This window comes from Hemitrygon akajei, chromosome 4 (assembly GCF_048418815.1).
Source record: "Hemitrygon akajei chromosome 4, sHemAka1.3, whole genome shotgun sequence".
In the NCBI taxonomy this organism is placed as follows: Eukaryota; Metazoa; Chordata; class Chondrichthyes; order Myliobatiformes; family Dasyatidae; genus Hemitrygon; species Hemitrygon akajei.
The window spans coordinates 21,645,562-21,663,028 of NC_133127.1; the positions used below are offsets into that span (position 1 = coordinate 21,645,562).

The 17,467-nt window shown below is 43.9% G+C and overlaps 1 protein-coding gene across 1 annotated transcript in view; it reads right to left on the reverse strand.

Annotated features, from left to right (window-relative positions):
- eif2ak3 (eukaryotic translation initiation factor 2-alpha kinase 3) overlaps positions 1-17,467 on the reverse strand; it is a 98,249-nt gene that overhangs the window by 19,651 nt on the left and 61,131 nt on the right. Inside the window, exons 8-12 of the mRNA XM_073042150.1 lie at positions 10,830-10,952; positions 9,613-9,836; positions 8,388-8,500; positions 4,392-4,514; positions 3,364-3,513 (exon numbers count right to left, since the gene is read on the reverse strand). Coding sequence (XP_072898251.1) covers positions 3,364-3,513; positions 4,392-4,514; positions 8,388-8,500; positions 9,613-9,836; positions 10,830-10,952 — 733 coding nt within the window. The remainder of the gene's footprint in view (positions 1-3,363; positions 3,514-4,391; positions 4,515-8,387; positions 8,501-9,612; positions 9,837-10,829; positions 10,953-17,467) is intronic.

Consider the following 17,467-nt stretch of genomic DNA (forward strand, 5'->3'; position numbering starts at 1 on the left):
TTTCATCTCCCTCCCCTAATCTCCCCTAGTCTCGTTTACCAACACACACAAAATGCTGGTGGAACACAGCAGGCCAGGCAGCATCTAATAAGAAGCACTGTAGACATTTTGGGCTGAGATCCTTTGTCAGGACTGAGTCTCACCTACCACCTTGTACTCCTTCCTCAGCCCACCGTCCTAGGGCTTCCTCCCCCTTCCTTTCCAGTCCTGATGAAGAGTCTCAAACTGCAAAGATTACTCCCCTCAAACATCGACTGTTCATTTCCCTCTATAGATGCTGCCTGATCTGCTGAGTTTTTCCGACCGTGTGTGTGCACACATTCAAACACACACACGGCGCTCTGGATTTCTAACAGCTACAGACTCTCGTGTTTACCTGCACTTAAAAATAGAGTATGTAGACAAAACAAACCAAGAGATGTCAACTCTGAAGGAGGTGGAAATTGTCAAAATGTTTGTAATAGATTGAAGGGTAGACCACTAATGGAATTGGTAGTGTGATACATTGAAAATCTTGTCTTGCATACTGTCATACACATCAGATGATTATGCAGTGGATTGAGTTTGAACAAGGTAAAACGGTAACAGTACACAATACAGTACAACAACTAAACAAAACAGTGAGACAGCTCACTTTGTACACAAATGAGGCCCTCCGTTGATCGGGGTCAACCACAGATATTGTGTCCTAGCCTGTACGCAAGCCAGGGCACTTGGCAAAAGGCATCCCCCTCTCCATGCAGCTGATAAATCAAAAGGAAAGGCAGAGACCAAAACCGTTTGGCACCAGCAGCGTCGCAGGAGTTGCCAGTCAGCGTTCAACTCGACGTAGGATTACCTTAGAGGCTCCAGCTCCAGATTTTCCCTCTGGGTTTAACTCCAAGAGCCTTCCCCGCAAGTGGGTACAGGCAGTCCCCAGGTTACATACGAGTTCCGTTCCTGAGTCCGTCTTTAAGTCAGATTTGTACGTAAGTCGGAACAAGTACACCCGGTATTATTTACTGTCAGTCAAACGTTTGTTTTAGTATATAGTATATATTTTACCTTTCTATATATATGTAAAACACTTAAGAAACATTGATATTCCAATAATTAAACCACTGCGTTGCTTAGTAATAATTGTAGCTTTCATCGGGGCAGGGCCTTTCACATGCTCCATTATTCTCACCTTATCCGTTATCCTTTAAAATTGTTCTGATCGCTGACTGACTGTAGCCTAACGATTTTCCAATGACCGATGGCATTTCACCTCTTTCCAAACACTTATTATTTCCACTTTATTTTCAATCGTGATTGCTTCCCGTCAATGGAACAGAAACACTACGGGCGGTGGGTCCCGAGCTGCGCCGGCTCCCGAGGTCCGCTGGGTCCTAAGGACCACCGCACTGAGACAGGCTAAATGGGACAAGTGGGGGCTGTGCTGGGTTTGGGTATTTGATCCTCCACAATATTCCGCGTGGGAATTTAAACTGGAGGTGGCAGTGTTTTTATTTAACGAGGTTGAGTTGCAAGCTCGACATCAATCCTGACACGGATGGTACGGGAGTCACTGGATCGACATCGACCCGGCAAGGGACCCGTTTGATACTGGATTGAACTCGGAAACCTCCGTTCTCGAACCCGGCGCTGATCTCACTGCGCCACCAGCCGACCGGAATGGGGGGGGGGGAGGGGTGAATCTTATTAAGAAAAAGTTAGGACAAATACAAAGTTAAACACTCAACACAGTGTCAACGGTGGACAGCGTTCTTCTTCCTCGGTTCGTAAGTACGAGTTGTCCGTATGTCGGACGTTCGTAACTCAGGGACTACCCATATAGCCACACAGCAGCAGAAGTTTAAGATCAGAGATTTCACCTAGGTGAGCTGACAAGACCCATCTGTCTGAAGCGACTGGTTTTAGGGTGTCATTAACCTGCCTTTGCCCTTTCTCCAGCCAGTAGAAAGAGTTCCGCCAGGCTTAGTAGTTAAGCCACTTGTGAAGGCCAGGAGATCGACTTGGTTGTCAGAGGCTATGTGAGATGCACGCCACTGGGAGCACTTAATAGGTAGTGTGCGCTTATCCACACTAACTCACAATTATGACAACCTTAAGGAACCTGTGCACGAGTATTACTAAATCAAAATAGGGAGTGCGCTAAGAAGCAGGTGTACAAATGGACTAATGCCCAATTAAACAAATAGGTACTTTAATGAAGACACACGAGGACAAACTAGGGTAGGATTTACACAGTGAGCAGTAGGGCATTGAGGAGTATTTCAGAACAAAGATTGGAGAATACAAATCCATAATCCCTTGAAAGTGGTGTCCAGGTAGATAGGGTTGTAAAGAAATCTTTTGGCACATTAGTCTTCAAAAATCAATGTTCTGAGTACAGGAGTTGGGATATTATACTGAAGTTATACAAGACATTGGTGAGGCCTAATTTGGAGTATTATGTGTAGTTCTGATCACCCATCTACAGGAAAGATGTCAATAAGATTTAAAGAGTGTAGAAAAAAAAGTTACAAGGATGTTACCAGGACTTGAGGATTTGAGTTATTAGGGAAAGGCTGAACAGATTAGAATTATTTTTCCCTAGAGCATAGAAGAATGAGGGGAGATTTGATATCGATAGACAAAATTCTGAAGGGTCTGGGTAGGGAAAATGCAAGCTAGCGCTTTCCACTGAAGTTTGGTGAGACTAAAAGTCTTGGATCCAGTGTGAAAGGTGAAACGAGCTGCCAGCAGAAGTGGTAGATACAGGTTCAATTTCAACATTCAAGGGAAATTTGGATAGGTACATGGATGGGAGGGGTTTGGAGGGCTATGGTCCAGGTGCAGGTCGATGGGACTAGGCAGATTAATAGTTTAATACGGAGTAAATATGCTGAAGAACTTGTTTCTGTGCTTTAAGTGTTCTAGGAATCTAAACTGAAGCTCAAATACTGAAAGGTCTATAGAGTGGATGTAGAGAGGTCTAGGACCAGAGGGCACACCCGCAGAATTTTTAAGGACATCTGTTTGGAACGGAGATGAGGAGGAATGCCTTTAGTGAGAGAATGATGAATCTATGGAATTCACCACAGACAACTGAAGAGGCAAAGTCATTGCGTATATTTAAAACAGAGTTTGATAGGTTCTGATTAGCAAGGGTGGCAATGGTTACGGAGAAGAGGCAGGAGAATGGGATAGAAAGGGTTAATAAATCAGCCATGAAAGAATGCCAGAGCAGATTCAATGGGCCAAATGGCCTAATTATGCTCCTATGTCTATGGTGTAAACTGCAATTGATTTGGAACGGAGCTGATGGCTTTTCAAAATTTAGCAATACAGTTCACATTGTGTAACACTCGTTAAAATGTTTTGTCATTATTCCTTTACCTTTCGTCTTTCAGCAGCTGCCGATCCATCTCCTCCTGCCAGCCCTCAGGTGGTGCTTCCAGCCAGGCGTTGAAATAGCGGACAATGCCTGGATGCTCCAGCTTAGCCAGCGCCTTTACCTCCCGCATGACCTTCTCCCGTGCTTGATCACTGCGGCATAACAACAGTCAGATGTGGGTAGCCTGTCGCCAAACACTCCGCACAAAGACGTGGACAGGGCTATTTCTGAGGCTCAGAAAGGAGTGCAGCAAAGAGGAGCTTTACAATATGAACGTAGGGCATGTGGACAGAACTATTCTCCAGAGTTAAGAAAGAGGACACCCTATCAAAACCTACAGAATTATGACAAGGCTCGACGATCTGGATGGAGGAAGGATGCTCCTCGTGACACGGGTCTAGGACCAGGTCACAGGTTGACAATCAAGGCCAACTCAATTCAAAACTTTGCTCAGCAAAGGGCCAGGTTTCCTGCTCCTATTTCACACAATCAAAGTTCCAGAGAAAGATACCTAACTTACAACCATAAGACACAAGAGCAGAATTATACCATTCAGCCCATCAAGTCTGCTCTCCTTTTGTATCATGGCTGATTTATTAACCCTCTCAACTCTATACCTCCGTCTTTTCTCTGTAACTTTCATAAGAACATAAGACATAGGAGCAGTCAGGCCATTTGGCCCATCAATCTTAAGTCTACTATTTACAAAAAAAAAAGAGAATGCAGAGTCATAAAATTTTTTTGACTAATTTATGAAGATTTGGGCAACCTTAGCAAGGCTGCTATGCCTTGCTTGACAGCTGAATAACACAAGAACGGCTTGCCAATTAGGCATTGCATTGGATCAACATGCTGGCAAGTGAAGAGAGCAGCAGACTTCTCTCACAATGGACCTCACTGATTCTGACCTTCTTACATAGAGTCAGAGAACTATAGGCCCTTCAGCCCATCTAGATGGTGCCAATCTGGTGCTCTGATTTGTCCCAATTACCTGCACTTGCTATATAGAAAAACATCTGCAGCTGCTCACCGATTTGGGAGTCGAATCCTCTTTATGGCGTAGTTACAGTCGTCAACTTTGTTTTTTGCCTCAAACACTACTCCAAACCCACCGCGACCAAGGCACTGAACCAGTTCAAAGTCAGTAAGACATCTGAAACAGAAAAAACTGCATTACTGATATCCCCTACAGTGTTACAATTACTAATCCTAAGAGGACCAAAAACAGAAATATAATTATAGTGCCTGGAAACCCACCCTGACTCCAAGTCTAAGAATATACTATTCACATCCATAAACCTTCTGCGTCATTTAAATAAGCCATGATCCATCTCATTGTCAATTCCATTTAAAATGACATGCACCATTAATCATTAAAACCCCAATTTAATAAACAAAATGTCAACCACATGGCCTGGTAACTAAAAATACCAGCACAGAGGATTTCAGAAGATTTTTAAAACATCTAGAATGTTGTGCTATTTCCAAAATACTTCTATGGATCATGATTATCCAGTGGAAGTATGCTCAGTGGCTAATATATTAATTACCACCTGTACCTAACAAAATGGCCACCGAGTGTATGTTTGGGGTCTTCTGCTGCAGTAGCCTATCCACTTCAAGGTTCGTTACGTTGTGCATTTTTTGTTTCTCTCACCATTCTCTGTAAACTCTAGAGATTGATGTGCGTGAAAATCCCAGGCGATGAGCAGTTTCTCAAACCACCCCATCTGTCACCAACAAACATTCAATGGCCAAAGTGACTCAGAACACACCTCTTCCCCATTCTGATGTTTGGTCTGAAAAACAATGGAAGCCCTTGACCGTGTCTGCATGCTTTTGAGCACCGAGTTTGCTGCCATGTGATTGGCTGATTAGATATTTGCATTAATGAGCAGGTGTACAGGGAGTACCTAATAAAGTGGCCTCTGAGAGTGAATCTGCTGTTCTTCCCAAGTCCATGGCTATATGCATGACTCTGTTCCCATACAAGAGGTCAATCAGGCAGGTCAATCAATCCAGGCTTTCCAGCAACATCTGTGCCCTTATGTGAAGTGTTTCACAACAGTTTTAATTACTAATCCCAAAAGGACCAAAAGACATAGATGTCATTTTAGTGTCTGAAAACCCAAATCTAAAAGAATGCTATTCACTTACGTCCATGCTGTGATGTAATTCACATAAGGACACAGATGTTGCTTGAAAGTCTGGCATTTAGATAGATAGATAGATAGATACTTTATTCATCCCCATGGGGAAATTCAACTTTTTCCCAATGTCCCATACACTTGTTGTAGCAAAACTAATTACGTACATACAATACTTAACTCAGTAAAAAAATATGATATGCATCTAAATCACTATCTCAAAAAGCATTAATAATAGCTTTTAAAAAGTTCTTAAGTCCTGGCGGTAGAATTGTAAAGCCTAATGGCATTGGGGAGTATTGACCTCTTCATCCTGTCTGAGGAGCATTGCATCGATAGTAACCTGTCGCTGAAACTGAAACTGAAACAATAAAATAGACTCTGCCTCACGATCTACCTCGGTATGATCTTGTATTTCATCATTATACAGATCCATAATCCCTTGAAAGTGGTGTCCAGGTAGATAGGGTTGTAAAGAAATCTTTTGGCACATTAGTCTTCAAAAATCAAGGTTCTGAGTACAGGAGTTGGGATATTATACTGAAGTTATACAAGACATTGGTGAGGCCTAATTTGGAGTATTATGTGCAGTTCTGATCACCTACCTACAGGAAAGATGTCAATAAAATTTAAAGAGTGTAAAAAAAAGTTACAAGGATGTTACCAGGACTTGAGGATTTGAGTTATTAGGGAAAGGCTGAACAGATTAGGATTATTTTTCCCTAGAGCATAGAAGAATGAGGGGAGACTTGATACCGATAGACAAAATTCTGAAGGGTCTGGGTAGGGAAAATGCAAGCTAGCGCTTTCCACTGAAGTTTGGTGAGACTAAAAGTCTTGGATCCAGTGTGAAAGGTGAAACGAGCTGCCAGCAGAAGTGGTAGATACAGGTTCAATTTCAACATTCAAGGGAAATTTGGATAGGTACATGGATGGGAGGGGTATGGAGGGCTATGGTCCAGGTGCAGGTCGATGGGACTATGCAGATTAATAGTTTAATACGGAGTAAATGTGCTGAAGGACTTGTTTCTGTGCTTTAAGTGTTCTAGGAATCTAAACTGTAGCCCATCAAATACCGAAAGGTCTATAGAGTGGATGTAGAGAGGTCTAGGACCAGAGGGCACAGCCACAGAATGTTTAAGGACATCTGTTTGGAACGGAGATGAGGAGGAATGTCTTTAGTGAGAGAATGATGAATCTATGGAATTCACCACAGGCAACTGAGGGAGGCAAAGTCATTTTTTATCATTTACCTGCACCGTACATTTTTTTGCTGCTTTTACGCTTTAATCCCACACTAAATAACACTTAATTGTTATTTATGATCTTTATTCCAGATCATTGCACCATGTAATGATTTGACCTGTATAACAATACGCAAGACAAGCTTTTCACTGTATCTTGCCACATGTGACAATTATCAACCAGTTCCAATTTACTGTCACCACCCCCCCCCCCCCAATTGTTCCCATTTCAGAGGTGTGTTAGGGAATAGTGAAATAACGGCTCTGTCATGCAGAGGTGGAGAGCAGGGGATGATCGTGTAGCAGAGAGATAAGGAAGAACACTGCAGGGTTAGTCCAGGCAGAGGGAGTATGGTAAAAGTCCAAACCAGCCCAAACCACAAAGAGCAGGCTAAAGCGAACGATGATAAGCTTATGCCAGGTTACCAGCCTAACAAAAAATAACCAGGACAGAAACCTGCCACTGTGCATTACAAGGTAAAGATAGAACTACACACTGTATATGCAGCATACACTCAAGCTTGAAGGCCCACATAGCACACAGACACCGGAGATTAACATTACAAAAGGCTTACTTTACTTTATATATACACACAGTGCATGCAGGGTAGAGATAGTGGAAGTGATATGAAATAACACAAAAATACTGAAATGTTTGGATGGGGAGCATTTGTTCCGGGATGCGCGACTCCGCTGTTGATGTCAGCTTGTAATAAAGGCAAAGTTGGTTTTCAAGGTTAAACCCCAGACTCCATGCAAATGCTTTTCCATCTACAGAGGGAGGGAAGAGTCAACGATATAGCCATGGACCGAGGCGCAACAGCAGATACACTTCTGACGGATATTCACGATCCACAGAAGCATCAAACAAAAATAGACAGGAATAGGGCATTCACCTTCAAATCCGGTCGACAATTCAGCATCAAGGCTGATCAGAAGCCCCTCCATTTCCTTCAATGCTTCCAGTCCCAAGAATTCTATCCACTTAGTTATGACCTTGCACTTCAGCATTTAGCTGCACTGCACCTTTTTAGTAGCTGTAACACTTTATTCTGCATATATATTGTCTTACATTATCCTAGCTCAACACACAGCATAATGATTTGATTCTATATAAACAGCATGCAAAATGAGCTTTTCAACAATAAACCATAATCCAATATCACTGGAAGAGAATTCTCTTCAGTCAAATAGTTTATCCTCATCTTTAGATTGTACCTCCAAGTTACAGTATGGAATCAGAGTTGCAAAGGCAGAAATGAATCTTTTGACTTACCAACCCTGGATAACAAGCGTATCATTTGGAAATACAACACAACCTGCATGCAATTATAGAACCAACTGGGAGGAAGTCAAAGAGTTACCCTCGGTGAACAGGTTGATAACCTGAAGAAACACCTTGGCTTGCTGGTAAATTGTCGACCGGCAAGGCACAATCACAAAGCAGCAAAGCGCTCAACATCATGAGAAAAGCTAAGACGCTAAAGCAATGAAAACACTGACTCAATCCATTGACAATGCTTTACTTCAAATAGAGTATTCTTTCAGAAATAGGGCACTTCCACCAACTTCCCAATGAGATGAGCATTAAGTAGGAATAGCTAGAACACGAGGAACATACACAACAGATTTTACCTGGACACATATTCAAACACCCCAGAGGAGTTTGCCAGCTCAACCTTCGCTGCTTCTGCAGCTGCGTCACTCCCACTGTCAGTGTGACACGGCAGCTCGGACTCCCTCCGTTGCTGCAGGAAGCAAACACAGGAATTAGTCAACCTTCACCCCTCCCAACACAAGCCAGAGTACATGTCGAGGAGGCAGTCTGACGGAATAGATGACCAGATAGCAGCTGGGTTTCGAAGCATAATTTAAAAAAAAAGCAGTAAGAATACAGCTCAGGAGCACAATATCATGCCAAGCTAATTAAATTAGTAATCAAATGGCTAACTAAAGCAATCTCTCCTTCCTACACAATACCCACACCTCTCCATTTTGCTCACATTCACGTGCCTATCTAAACACCTCTTAGAAGTTCCCAATATATTTGCCTCTACCACTACCCCAGGCAGTGTACTCCAGGCACCCACTACTCCATGTAAAAAAAAACACTCCCCCCCCCGACCCCTGTGTCCCTCAAAATTATCTTCTCCCACCTTAAATGCATTCTCAGGGAGGGGGAGGGGTCGAGCAGTGGAAATTGTTTGTCTACTGTCTATGCCTCACATAATCTTATTAACCCTCTGTCAGATCTTCCCTCAGCCACTCCAGAGAAAACAACCCAAGTTCGTCCAAGCTCTCGTCATAGCTCGTGCTCTCTAAACCAGGCAACGTCCTGGTAAACCTCTCCTGCACCCTCTCCAGAGCCCGAACTTCCTTCCTATAACGGGGGGACCAGAACTGCGGGCGGTATTTCAGATGCAGCCCAACAAGAACTTTTAAAGCTACAACATAACTCTTGATTTTTGAACTCAATGTCTCAAGCACATATCCTGGCTGGAAGAATGGAAAGAAAACACACTCACAATAGTTCAATTTTACAAAGTGATGCAAGAAGAGAAAAATTCAACAGTATTTGGACACAATTCCTTAAAATGGCAGGACAGCTTAACAATTAAGTTAAAGCGCTTGGTATGGGTTAGGATTAAGGACTTGTGTAGCAATAGAAGTTTATATAGAAGGTCTATAAAACATTACTTCCTGAAAGAACATTGTGCCCACTTCTGGAAACCTGGCCACAAGAAGAACAATAGGGGTTATGGTACAGGAGATTTATTGGAATAGACTCAGGAATGAGGAGCTAGATGCACAAATAGCATTTTTGAAAAGCGTTACGAACAAGTTGATACATAGTACATACTGCAGTTGAAGATGGGTGCAGGACAAGCTTACGAACGACGTAGGTGGTTGCGAGGACGCAGAAGAGGATGGTGCCTGCTATTTCCCCCCACCACTCCAGCAGCAGGACGGGGTCTTTCCTTGGGGCTGCCTTCTTTGCCCTCGAGGGGTCGAAGAATCTGATGGAAATCTGGGTGTGACGCTTGCTTCGCTCCTTCCCATAGTAAGGCAAATAAAATCCATTGTCTGGCAACAGAAGCACAGGAGTGTTTGCTTCAGCTAAGGTAACGACGCCAAAAAAAATCTACAGATGTAACTCGTAATAAAAGGAGGAATTCAAATACAAATCAATTCTAGCAACACGATTCCTGGCTTCTCAGCGCCCCCTGCTGGTATTGTGAATGAACGTATTTCTTGATTCATTCTCAGGTTTCTCTTTACAGTCATGGTCAGATTTAATCTCCTGCTGTGAAACTGCTGGTAGTAACAACCTTGATGATTGCACTTGTAGAGTGGAGTACAGAGACACAGCGCCGAGAGATGGCAGAACAAGAGAAGGCAAAAGTCATCACATGCCATATGTAAAACACCTCTGTGGTCGTGAAATACTCTGGACTCTATGTTCCCTCTAAGCTGTGCGTGTGCGCGTGCACACATGTTTTTCAACCAGTGCACAAAGGAAATAAATGTGCGCACAACAACTAGTACGAGAGGACATACCTTTAAGGTATAAGGGGGTGTCAAAGGTAGTGATTTTTTTTTAAAACACAGTGGAACACACAGCCAGTGGTGGTGGTAGAGGCAGATACATTAGTGGACATTTAAGAAACTCTTAGATAAGCACATGGATGAAAGAAAAAGGGAGGGCTATGTAGGAGGGAAGGGTTAGATTGATCTCGGAGTAGGTTAAAAGGTCAGCACAATATTGTGGGCAGAAGGGCCTGTGCTGTGAGGTTCCATGTTCTCTTTAGGGTCATGGCACAAGATTTATTCTGGTCAATAAAGCAGGTGCCCCTTCCAAAGGTAAGGAAGCTCGAAGATAAAACCCAGTCAACCCAGGATTGTAGATTGGGGATGCACTGCAGAGTTCCACACCCTTCTGTGAAACTGAGATCTAAAACGAGAACAATGCGAGCTGGGAAACAAAAACAATTGATGCAGTAGTATAACAAAGAATGAAGTTATGTAGTGCAGAGTTCAGAAAAACATTCAATAAATTTGATTAATTATAGCACTTACCATAGGGATACTGCAATATTGACAAAGCTCCAAGACTGTATTCCTCATGCGAATGCTTATCATTGCTGAGGCATTTAGCATGTTCATCAGACCGGATCAAAGCTGGCGTTCTAGCAGGTGAATCTTCATATAGAAAATAAAACAAACTTTAAATTATATTTCACAACCACTGATTTCTACACCTTGTTCACAATGGCTCAATGGTAAACAATCCAATAAGGTGTGGGAGGCTACGTATTCGAGAACTAAATCAAGAAGAATTGTGTGCATAATATAGGCCGCTGCTCATTGTCAGTCATCTTTTGGAAAGGCTTTAATAGAGGCTCAATCTACCATTTCAACAGTATGCAAGAGACCCAATGATACCACTGCAAAGAAAATCCTTTCTTTGATTAAGTGAGTGAGAGAGCGGCGTTGTCGTAGGGCGGGAGCCCTTTGAAAAGAACAAGTCTTGTCAGGAGTGAGTCATAATTTGAACTAGCCAATCAGGGAGGGGAAGGGGCCATTTGAAAAGAACATCTCATTGGAAGCGAGTTTTATTTGAGCCATAAAAAGAAGCGAGGTGCAAGTGGACCGTTGTTGGAGGGGGCCAGTGTTAAGAGTGGCCAGGCTATGGTTGAATAGGCTTCAGTGAGAACAGGCGGAGGCCGAGGCTGCTGAGTCGTTTGTTATCATTTGCTTTGACTGTGGAACGTGGGCTTGAGAAGTCGAGCCAAAGGTATAACATTCGGCAAAAAAGGCTAAGTAAGTTACCTAGGCAAGTGTGAAACTCACCAAGGTTTCTGAGAGAAAACCCAGGTAAGAACAGGTTAAGTTTTTTTTTAATTGTCTGTAAATCCTCAGTTCAGTATACATAGCATGATTAAGATGGTAGAATGCTCCTCCTGCAAGATGTGGGATCTCAGGAAACCCAAGTCTCCCTGATGACTACATCAGTAGAAACTGCACCAAACTTCAGCTTCCGACTGACAAGTCAATGAACTGGAGCTGGATGCACTCAACACCACTGGAGATATCAGGCTCTTGGATCATTGGAACCTCTTCTGGGGAAGGGGAACTAAGATCCTGGCCAGGAGGCTCACTAGCCCTACTTGTGAGGGCTTAAAATAGTTTGGTGGGGGAATTGGAACCAAATAGGTCAGAAAGTGGAAGGATAGAGAAGACGACGTAGAAAATCAGGGTCATTATAAATGGGCAGGAGCAGAGTAACAAATATGACAAGATGGATAGTTTGAAGTGTGCATTGTAATGCTAGCAGTATTATGGGTAAAATGTTGAATGTAGAGCATGGGAACTTTGATGTTGAGGCCATTATAGAGACTTGGTTGAGAGAGGGACAGGAATGGGTGGTTCATGTTCCAGGGTTTCAATGTTTTAGAAAAGATAGAGGGAGGTAAAAGAGGGGGAAGGAAAGTTGTACTACTATTTGGAACAATATCACAGCTGCACTCAGACAGCCACATGGTCCACTGAGTCTCTATGGGTAGAACTCAAAAATAGGAAGGGTGCCGTCAGTCTCATGGGATTGTTCTGCAAAACCCCCAGTAGTCACCGGGACACTGAGAAAGATACGCAGGCAGACAAAGGAAAGGTTTGTTGTTATGGGGACTTCAAGTTCCCTAATATAAACTGGGACATTCTTAGTGTAAGTGGTTTAGTTGGGGCAGAATATGGTGCACCTGGAGGGGGATTGTTAAATCAATATATAGATAGCCTAACAAGAGGAGAGGCTATAGTGTTGAGTAATGAACCTGGCTGGGGGACTGACCTCTCAATGGGTGAGCAGTCGGGGAAACCATGCCACAGATTTAAGATAGCTCTAGATAAGTATAAGCATGGACTTTGTGACAGGGTATTAAATGGGAGCAGGGCAAATTACAAGAGCATTAGGCAGGAACTAGGGAGTGTTAATTGGAAACAGCTGCTTTTGGGCAAGTCCACATCAGACACATGGAGCTCGTTTCAAAACCAACTGCAGAGAATTCAGGACAAGTAAACTCCAGTCAAAAGGACAAGGAAAACCTTGCATGTTGAGGGAGGTGACAAATTTAGTCAAGAAGAAAATGAAAAGTATGTAAAGCTTAGGGAGCTAGAATCAAACCAGGCCCATAAGTGTTATGAAGAAACTAAGAAAGATCTCAAGAAGAGAACTGGGAAAGCCAGGAGGGGCCATGAAATATCCTTGGCAAGCTGGATTAAAGAAAATCCTAAGGCATTCTATACACACATTGGGAGCAAGAAGATAACTAGTAATTTTGTGTATTGCACTGCACTGTTGCTGCAAAACAAATTTCATAACATATGTGAGTGACGATAAACCTGATTCTGATATGGGTCTTTACTGTGGACAGAGTGGGAAAGTGGGTGGGGAGAGGGGTGAGAGCAGGAAGCAACAGGGAGACATTATGTAATGACCAATAAAGAAATTGTTTGGAATCAAATGACCTTGCCTGGTGTCTCAGGGCTGGGTGTGTCTGCACCTGTGATACCTCCCCCCCCCCCCCACCTGTGGCAATCCTACTGTGTCACCTGTCCTACACCCCTCCCCCCACGACGCTCCACACTTGCCATTCCCAATGTCCCTTGCCCTCACCAGTTACAAACTCTCTCCACTCCACATTGATAAATACAGTACTGTGCAAAAGTTTGAGGCACAGCTTGCTGGGACGGCCCATGTCCCAAAGCTTCCATGGTAATGCTCCCCAACTCACCTGCACTGATGCTGCTTCATACACCCATGTTGAGCTCATCAATTTCATCAACTTTAGCTCCAATTTCCAACCTGCCCTTATACTCACTGGATTCATTTCCGTCACCCCTGCCACTTTCTTGATCTGTCTGCACCTCGGGAGACAAAATGTCTACTGACATCCTTTATAGACCAGCCATTCCCGTGGCTATCTTGTGCATATCTCTTTGCGTCCTGTCTCATGTAAAAATGCTTCTCCCTTTTCTCAGTTCCTTACTCTCCACTGCATCTGGTCTCGGAATGAGGCTTTCCTTTCCAGGACTTCAGAGCTGACCTCTTTGAAAGACTGGTGCTTCCCTTTCTCTACCATTGATGTTGCTCTCACCCACGTCGCCTCCATTTTCCAGACATCTGCGCTCACCCCATCTTGCTGCCGCTTTAACAGAAATAGAGTTCTCCCAGTCCTTGCCTTACACCTCACGAGCCCCTAAATTCAACACACGCTTCTGCCGTCTTGAACAGGATCCTTCCACAAATGACATCGGGAAGAAGAGGAAGGACATTCTGCAGCGGGACTTCAGAGAACTCGGAAAAAGGCTGAAAAGCAGGACTCCCAGGGTGGTTATCTCTGGTTTGCTTCCAGTTCCTCGTGCCGGAGAGGGCAGGAACAGGGAGATAATGGATCTGAATGTGTGGCTGAGGAACTGGTGCAGGAAGCAAGGATTTACATTCTTGGACCATTGGGATCTGTTTTGGGATAGAGGTGAATTGTACAAAAGGGACGGGTTGCACCTTAATAGGCGGGGGACCAGCATTCTGGCAGACAGGTTTGCCACTGCAACACGGATGTGTTTAAACTAAGTAGTGGGGGGGGGAGGGGATGAACTGGGAATATAAGGATGGAGTTAAAGGGAAAGTGAAAATAAGAAAAGTTAAAAAGGACAACAGAATCAATGGAGTAGAAAGCTCAAGAAGAGATCATACAGTATGGCCAAGTGAAATAGGAATTGATATGAAAGGAGAGGGGAGTACCGAATTAAAAGTATTATATATGAATGCACGAAGTATAAGGAATAAAGTAGATGAGCTTGAGGCTCAGTTGGAAATTGGCAAGTACGATGTTGTGGGAATAACTGAGACATGGCTTCAAGCGGACAGGGCCTGGGAAATGAATATTCAAGGATATACATCTTATCGAAAGGACAGACTGACTGGCAGAGGGGGTGGGGTGGCTCTGTTGGTGAGGAATGATATTCAGTCCGTTGCGAGGGGGGACATAGAATCTGGGGATGTAGAGTCAGTATGGATAGAACTGAGAAATTCTAAGGGTAGAAAGACCCTAATGGGAGTTATCTACAGGCCCCCAAACAGCAGTCTGGATGTAGGGTGTAAGTTGAATGAAGAGTTAAAATTGGCATGTCGCAAAGGTAATGATACAGTTGTCATGGGGGATTTCAACATGCAGGTAGACTGGGAAAATCAGAATGGTACTGGACCCCAAGAAAGGGAGTTTGTGGAGTGCCTCCGAGATGGATTCTTAGAACAGCTTGTACTGGAGCCTACCAGGGAGAAGGCAATTCTAGATTTAGTGTTGTGCAATGAACTGGATTTGATCAGGGAGCTCGAGGTAAAGGAACCATTAGGAGGTAGTGACCATAATATGATTGGTTTTAACCTACAATTTGAGAAGGAGAAGGGAAAATCGGATGTGCCAGTATTACAGTTGAACAAAGGGAACTATGGAGCTATGAGGGAGGAGCTGGCCAAAGTTCAATGGAACAATATCCTAGCAGGGAAGAAAGTGGAACAGAAATGGCAGGTATAAAAGTGGGCAAAATTAGGGCACATGGTATTGGGGGCAGAGTACTGACATGGATTGAAAATTGGCTGGCTGACAGGAAACAAAGAGTAGTGATTCATGGGTCCCTTTCGGAATGGTAGACTGTGACCAGTGGGGTACCGCAAGGTTCGGTGCTGGGACCGCAGCCGTTTACAATATACATTAATGATTTAGATGAAGGGATTAAAAGTAACATTAGCAAATTTGCTGATGACACAAAGCTGGGTGGCAGTGTGAAATGTCAGGAGGATGTTATGAGAATGCAGGGTGACTTGGACAGGTTGGGTGAGCGGGCAAATGTATGGCAGATGCAGTTTAATGTGGATAAATGTGAGGTTATCCACTTTGGTGGCAAGAACAGGAAGGCAGATTACTATCTAAATGGAGTTAAGTTAGGAAAAGGGGAAGTACAACGAGATCTAGGTGTTCTTATACATCAGTCAATGAAAGCAAGCATGCAGGTACAGCAGGCAGTGAAGAAAGCTAATGGCATGCTGGCTTTTATAACAAGAGGAATTGAGTATAGGAGTAAAGAGGTCCTTCTGCAGCTGTACAGGGCCCTGGTGAGACCCCACCTGAAATATTGTGTGCAGTTTTGGTCTCCAAATTTGAGGAAGGACATTCTTGCTATTGAGGGAGTGCAGTGTAGGTTCACAAGGTTAATTCCCGGAATGGCGGGACTGTCATATGTTGAAAGATTGGAGCGACTGGGCTTGTATACACTGGAATTTAGAAGGATGAGAGGGGATCTGATTGAAACATACAAGATTATTAAGGGATTGGACACACTGGAGGTAGGAAGCATGTTCCCGCTGATGGGTGAGTCCAGAACTAGAGGCCACAGTTTAAGAACAAAGGGTAGGCCATTATATGGCCTCATATGGAGCCAGTGATCATTAATGGAGAATGTGTGGAGCAGGTTAAGACCTACAAGTATCTGGGAGTACAGTTAGACGAGAAGCTAGACTGGACTGCCAACACAGATGCCTTGTGCAGGAAGGCACAGAGTCGACTGTACTTCCTTAGAAGGTTGGCGTCATTCAATGTCTGTAGTGAGATGCTGAAGATGTTCTATAGGTCAGTTGTGGAGAGCACCCTCTTCTTTGTGGTGGCGTGTTGGGGAGGCAGCATTAAGAAGAGGGACGCCTCACGTCTTAATAAGCTGGTAAGGAAGGTGGGCTCTGTCGTGGGCAAAGTACTGGAGAGTATAACATCGGTAGCTGAGCGAAGGGCGCTGAGTAGGCTACGGTCAATTATGGAAAACCCTGAACATCCTCTACATAGCACCATCCAGAGACGGAGAAGCAGTTTCAGCGACAGGTTGCTATCGATGCAATGCTCCTCAGACAGGATGAAGAGGTCAATACTCCCCAATGCCATTAGGCTTTACAATTCAACCGCCAGGAGTAAGATATGTTAAAGTGCCGGGGTTGATTGTATTTAATGTATCTAAGTAAACTACTTAAGAACTTTTTAAAAGCTATTATTAATGCTTTTTGAGAGAGTGATTTAGAGGCATATCATATTTTTACTGAGTTAAGTATTGTATGTAATTAGTTTTGCTAAAACAAGTGTATGGGACATTGGAAAAAATGTTGAATTTCCCCATGGGAATGAATAAAGTATCTATCTATCTATTTAGAACAGAGATGCGGAAAGACTTTTTCACCCAGAGAGTGGTGGATATGTGGAATGCTCTGCCCCAGAAGGCAGTGGAGGCCAAGTCTCTGGATGCATTCAAGAGAGAGTTAGATAGAGCTCTTACAGATAGCGGGGTCAAGGGATATAGGGAGAGGGCAGGAACGGGGTACTGATTGCGTATGATCAGCCATGATCACAGTGAATGGCGGTGCTGGCTAGAAGGGCCGAATGGCCTACTCCTGCGCCTACTGTCTATTGTCTAAAACACATCTTTACCTCCCCCCCAATTCTCCGCTTCCCGCAGGGACCGCTGCCTCTGATTCCACTGTCCATTCATCTTTCCCCACTCATCTCCACCCTGGCACATACCCCTGCTGGTGACCAAAATACTACACCTCCCCATTTACCTCCTCCCTTACCTTCATTCAGGGCCCCAAACAGTCCTTCCAGGTGAAGGAACACTTCACC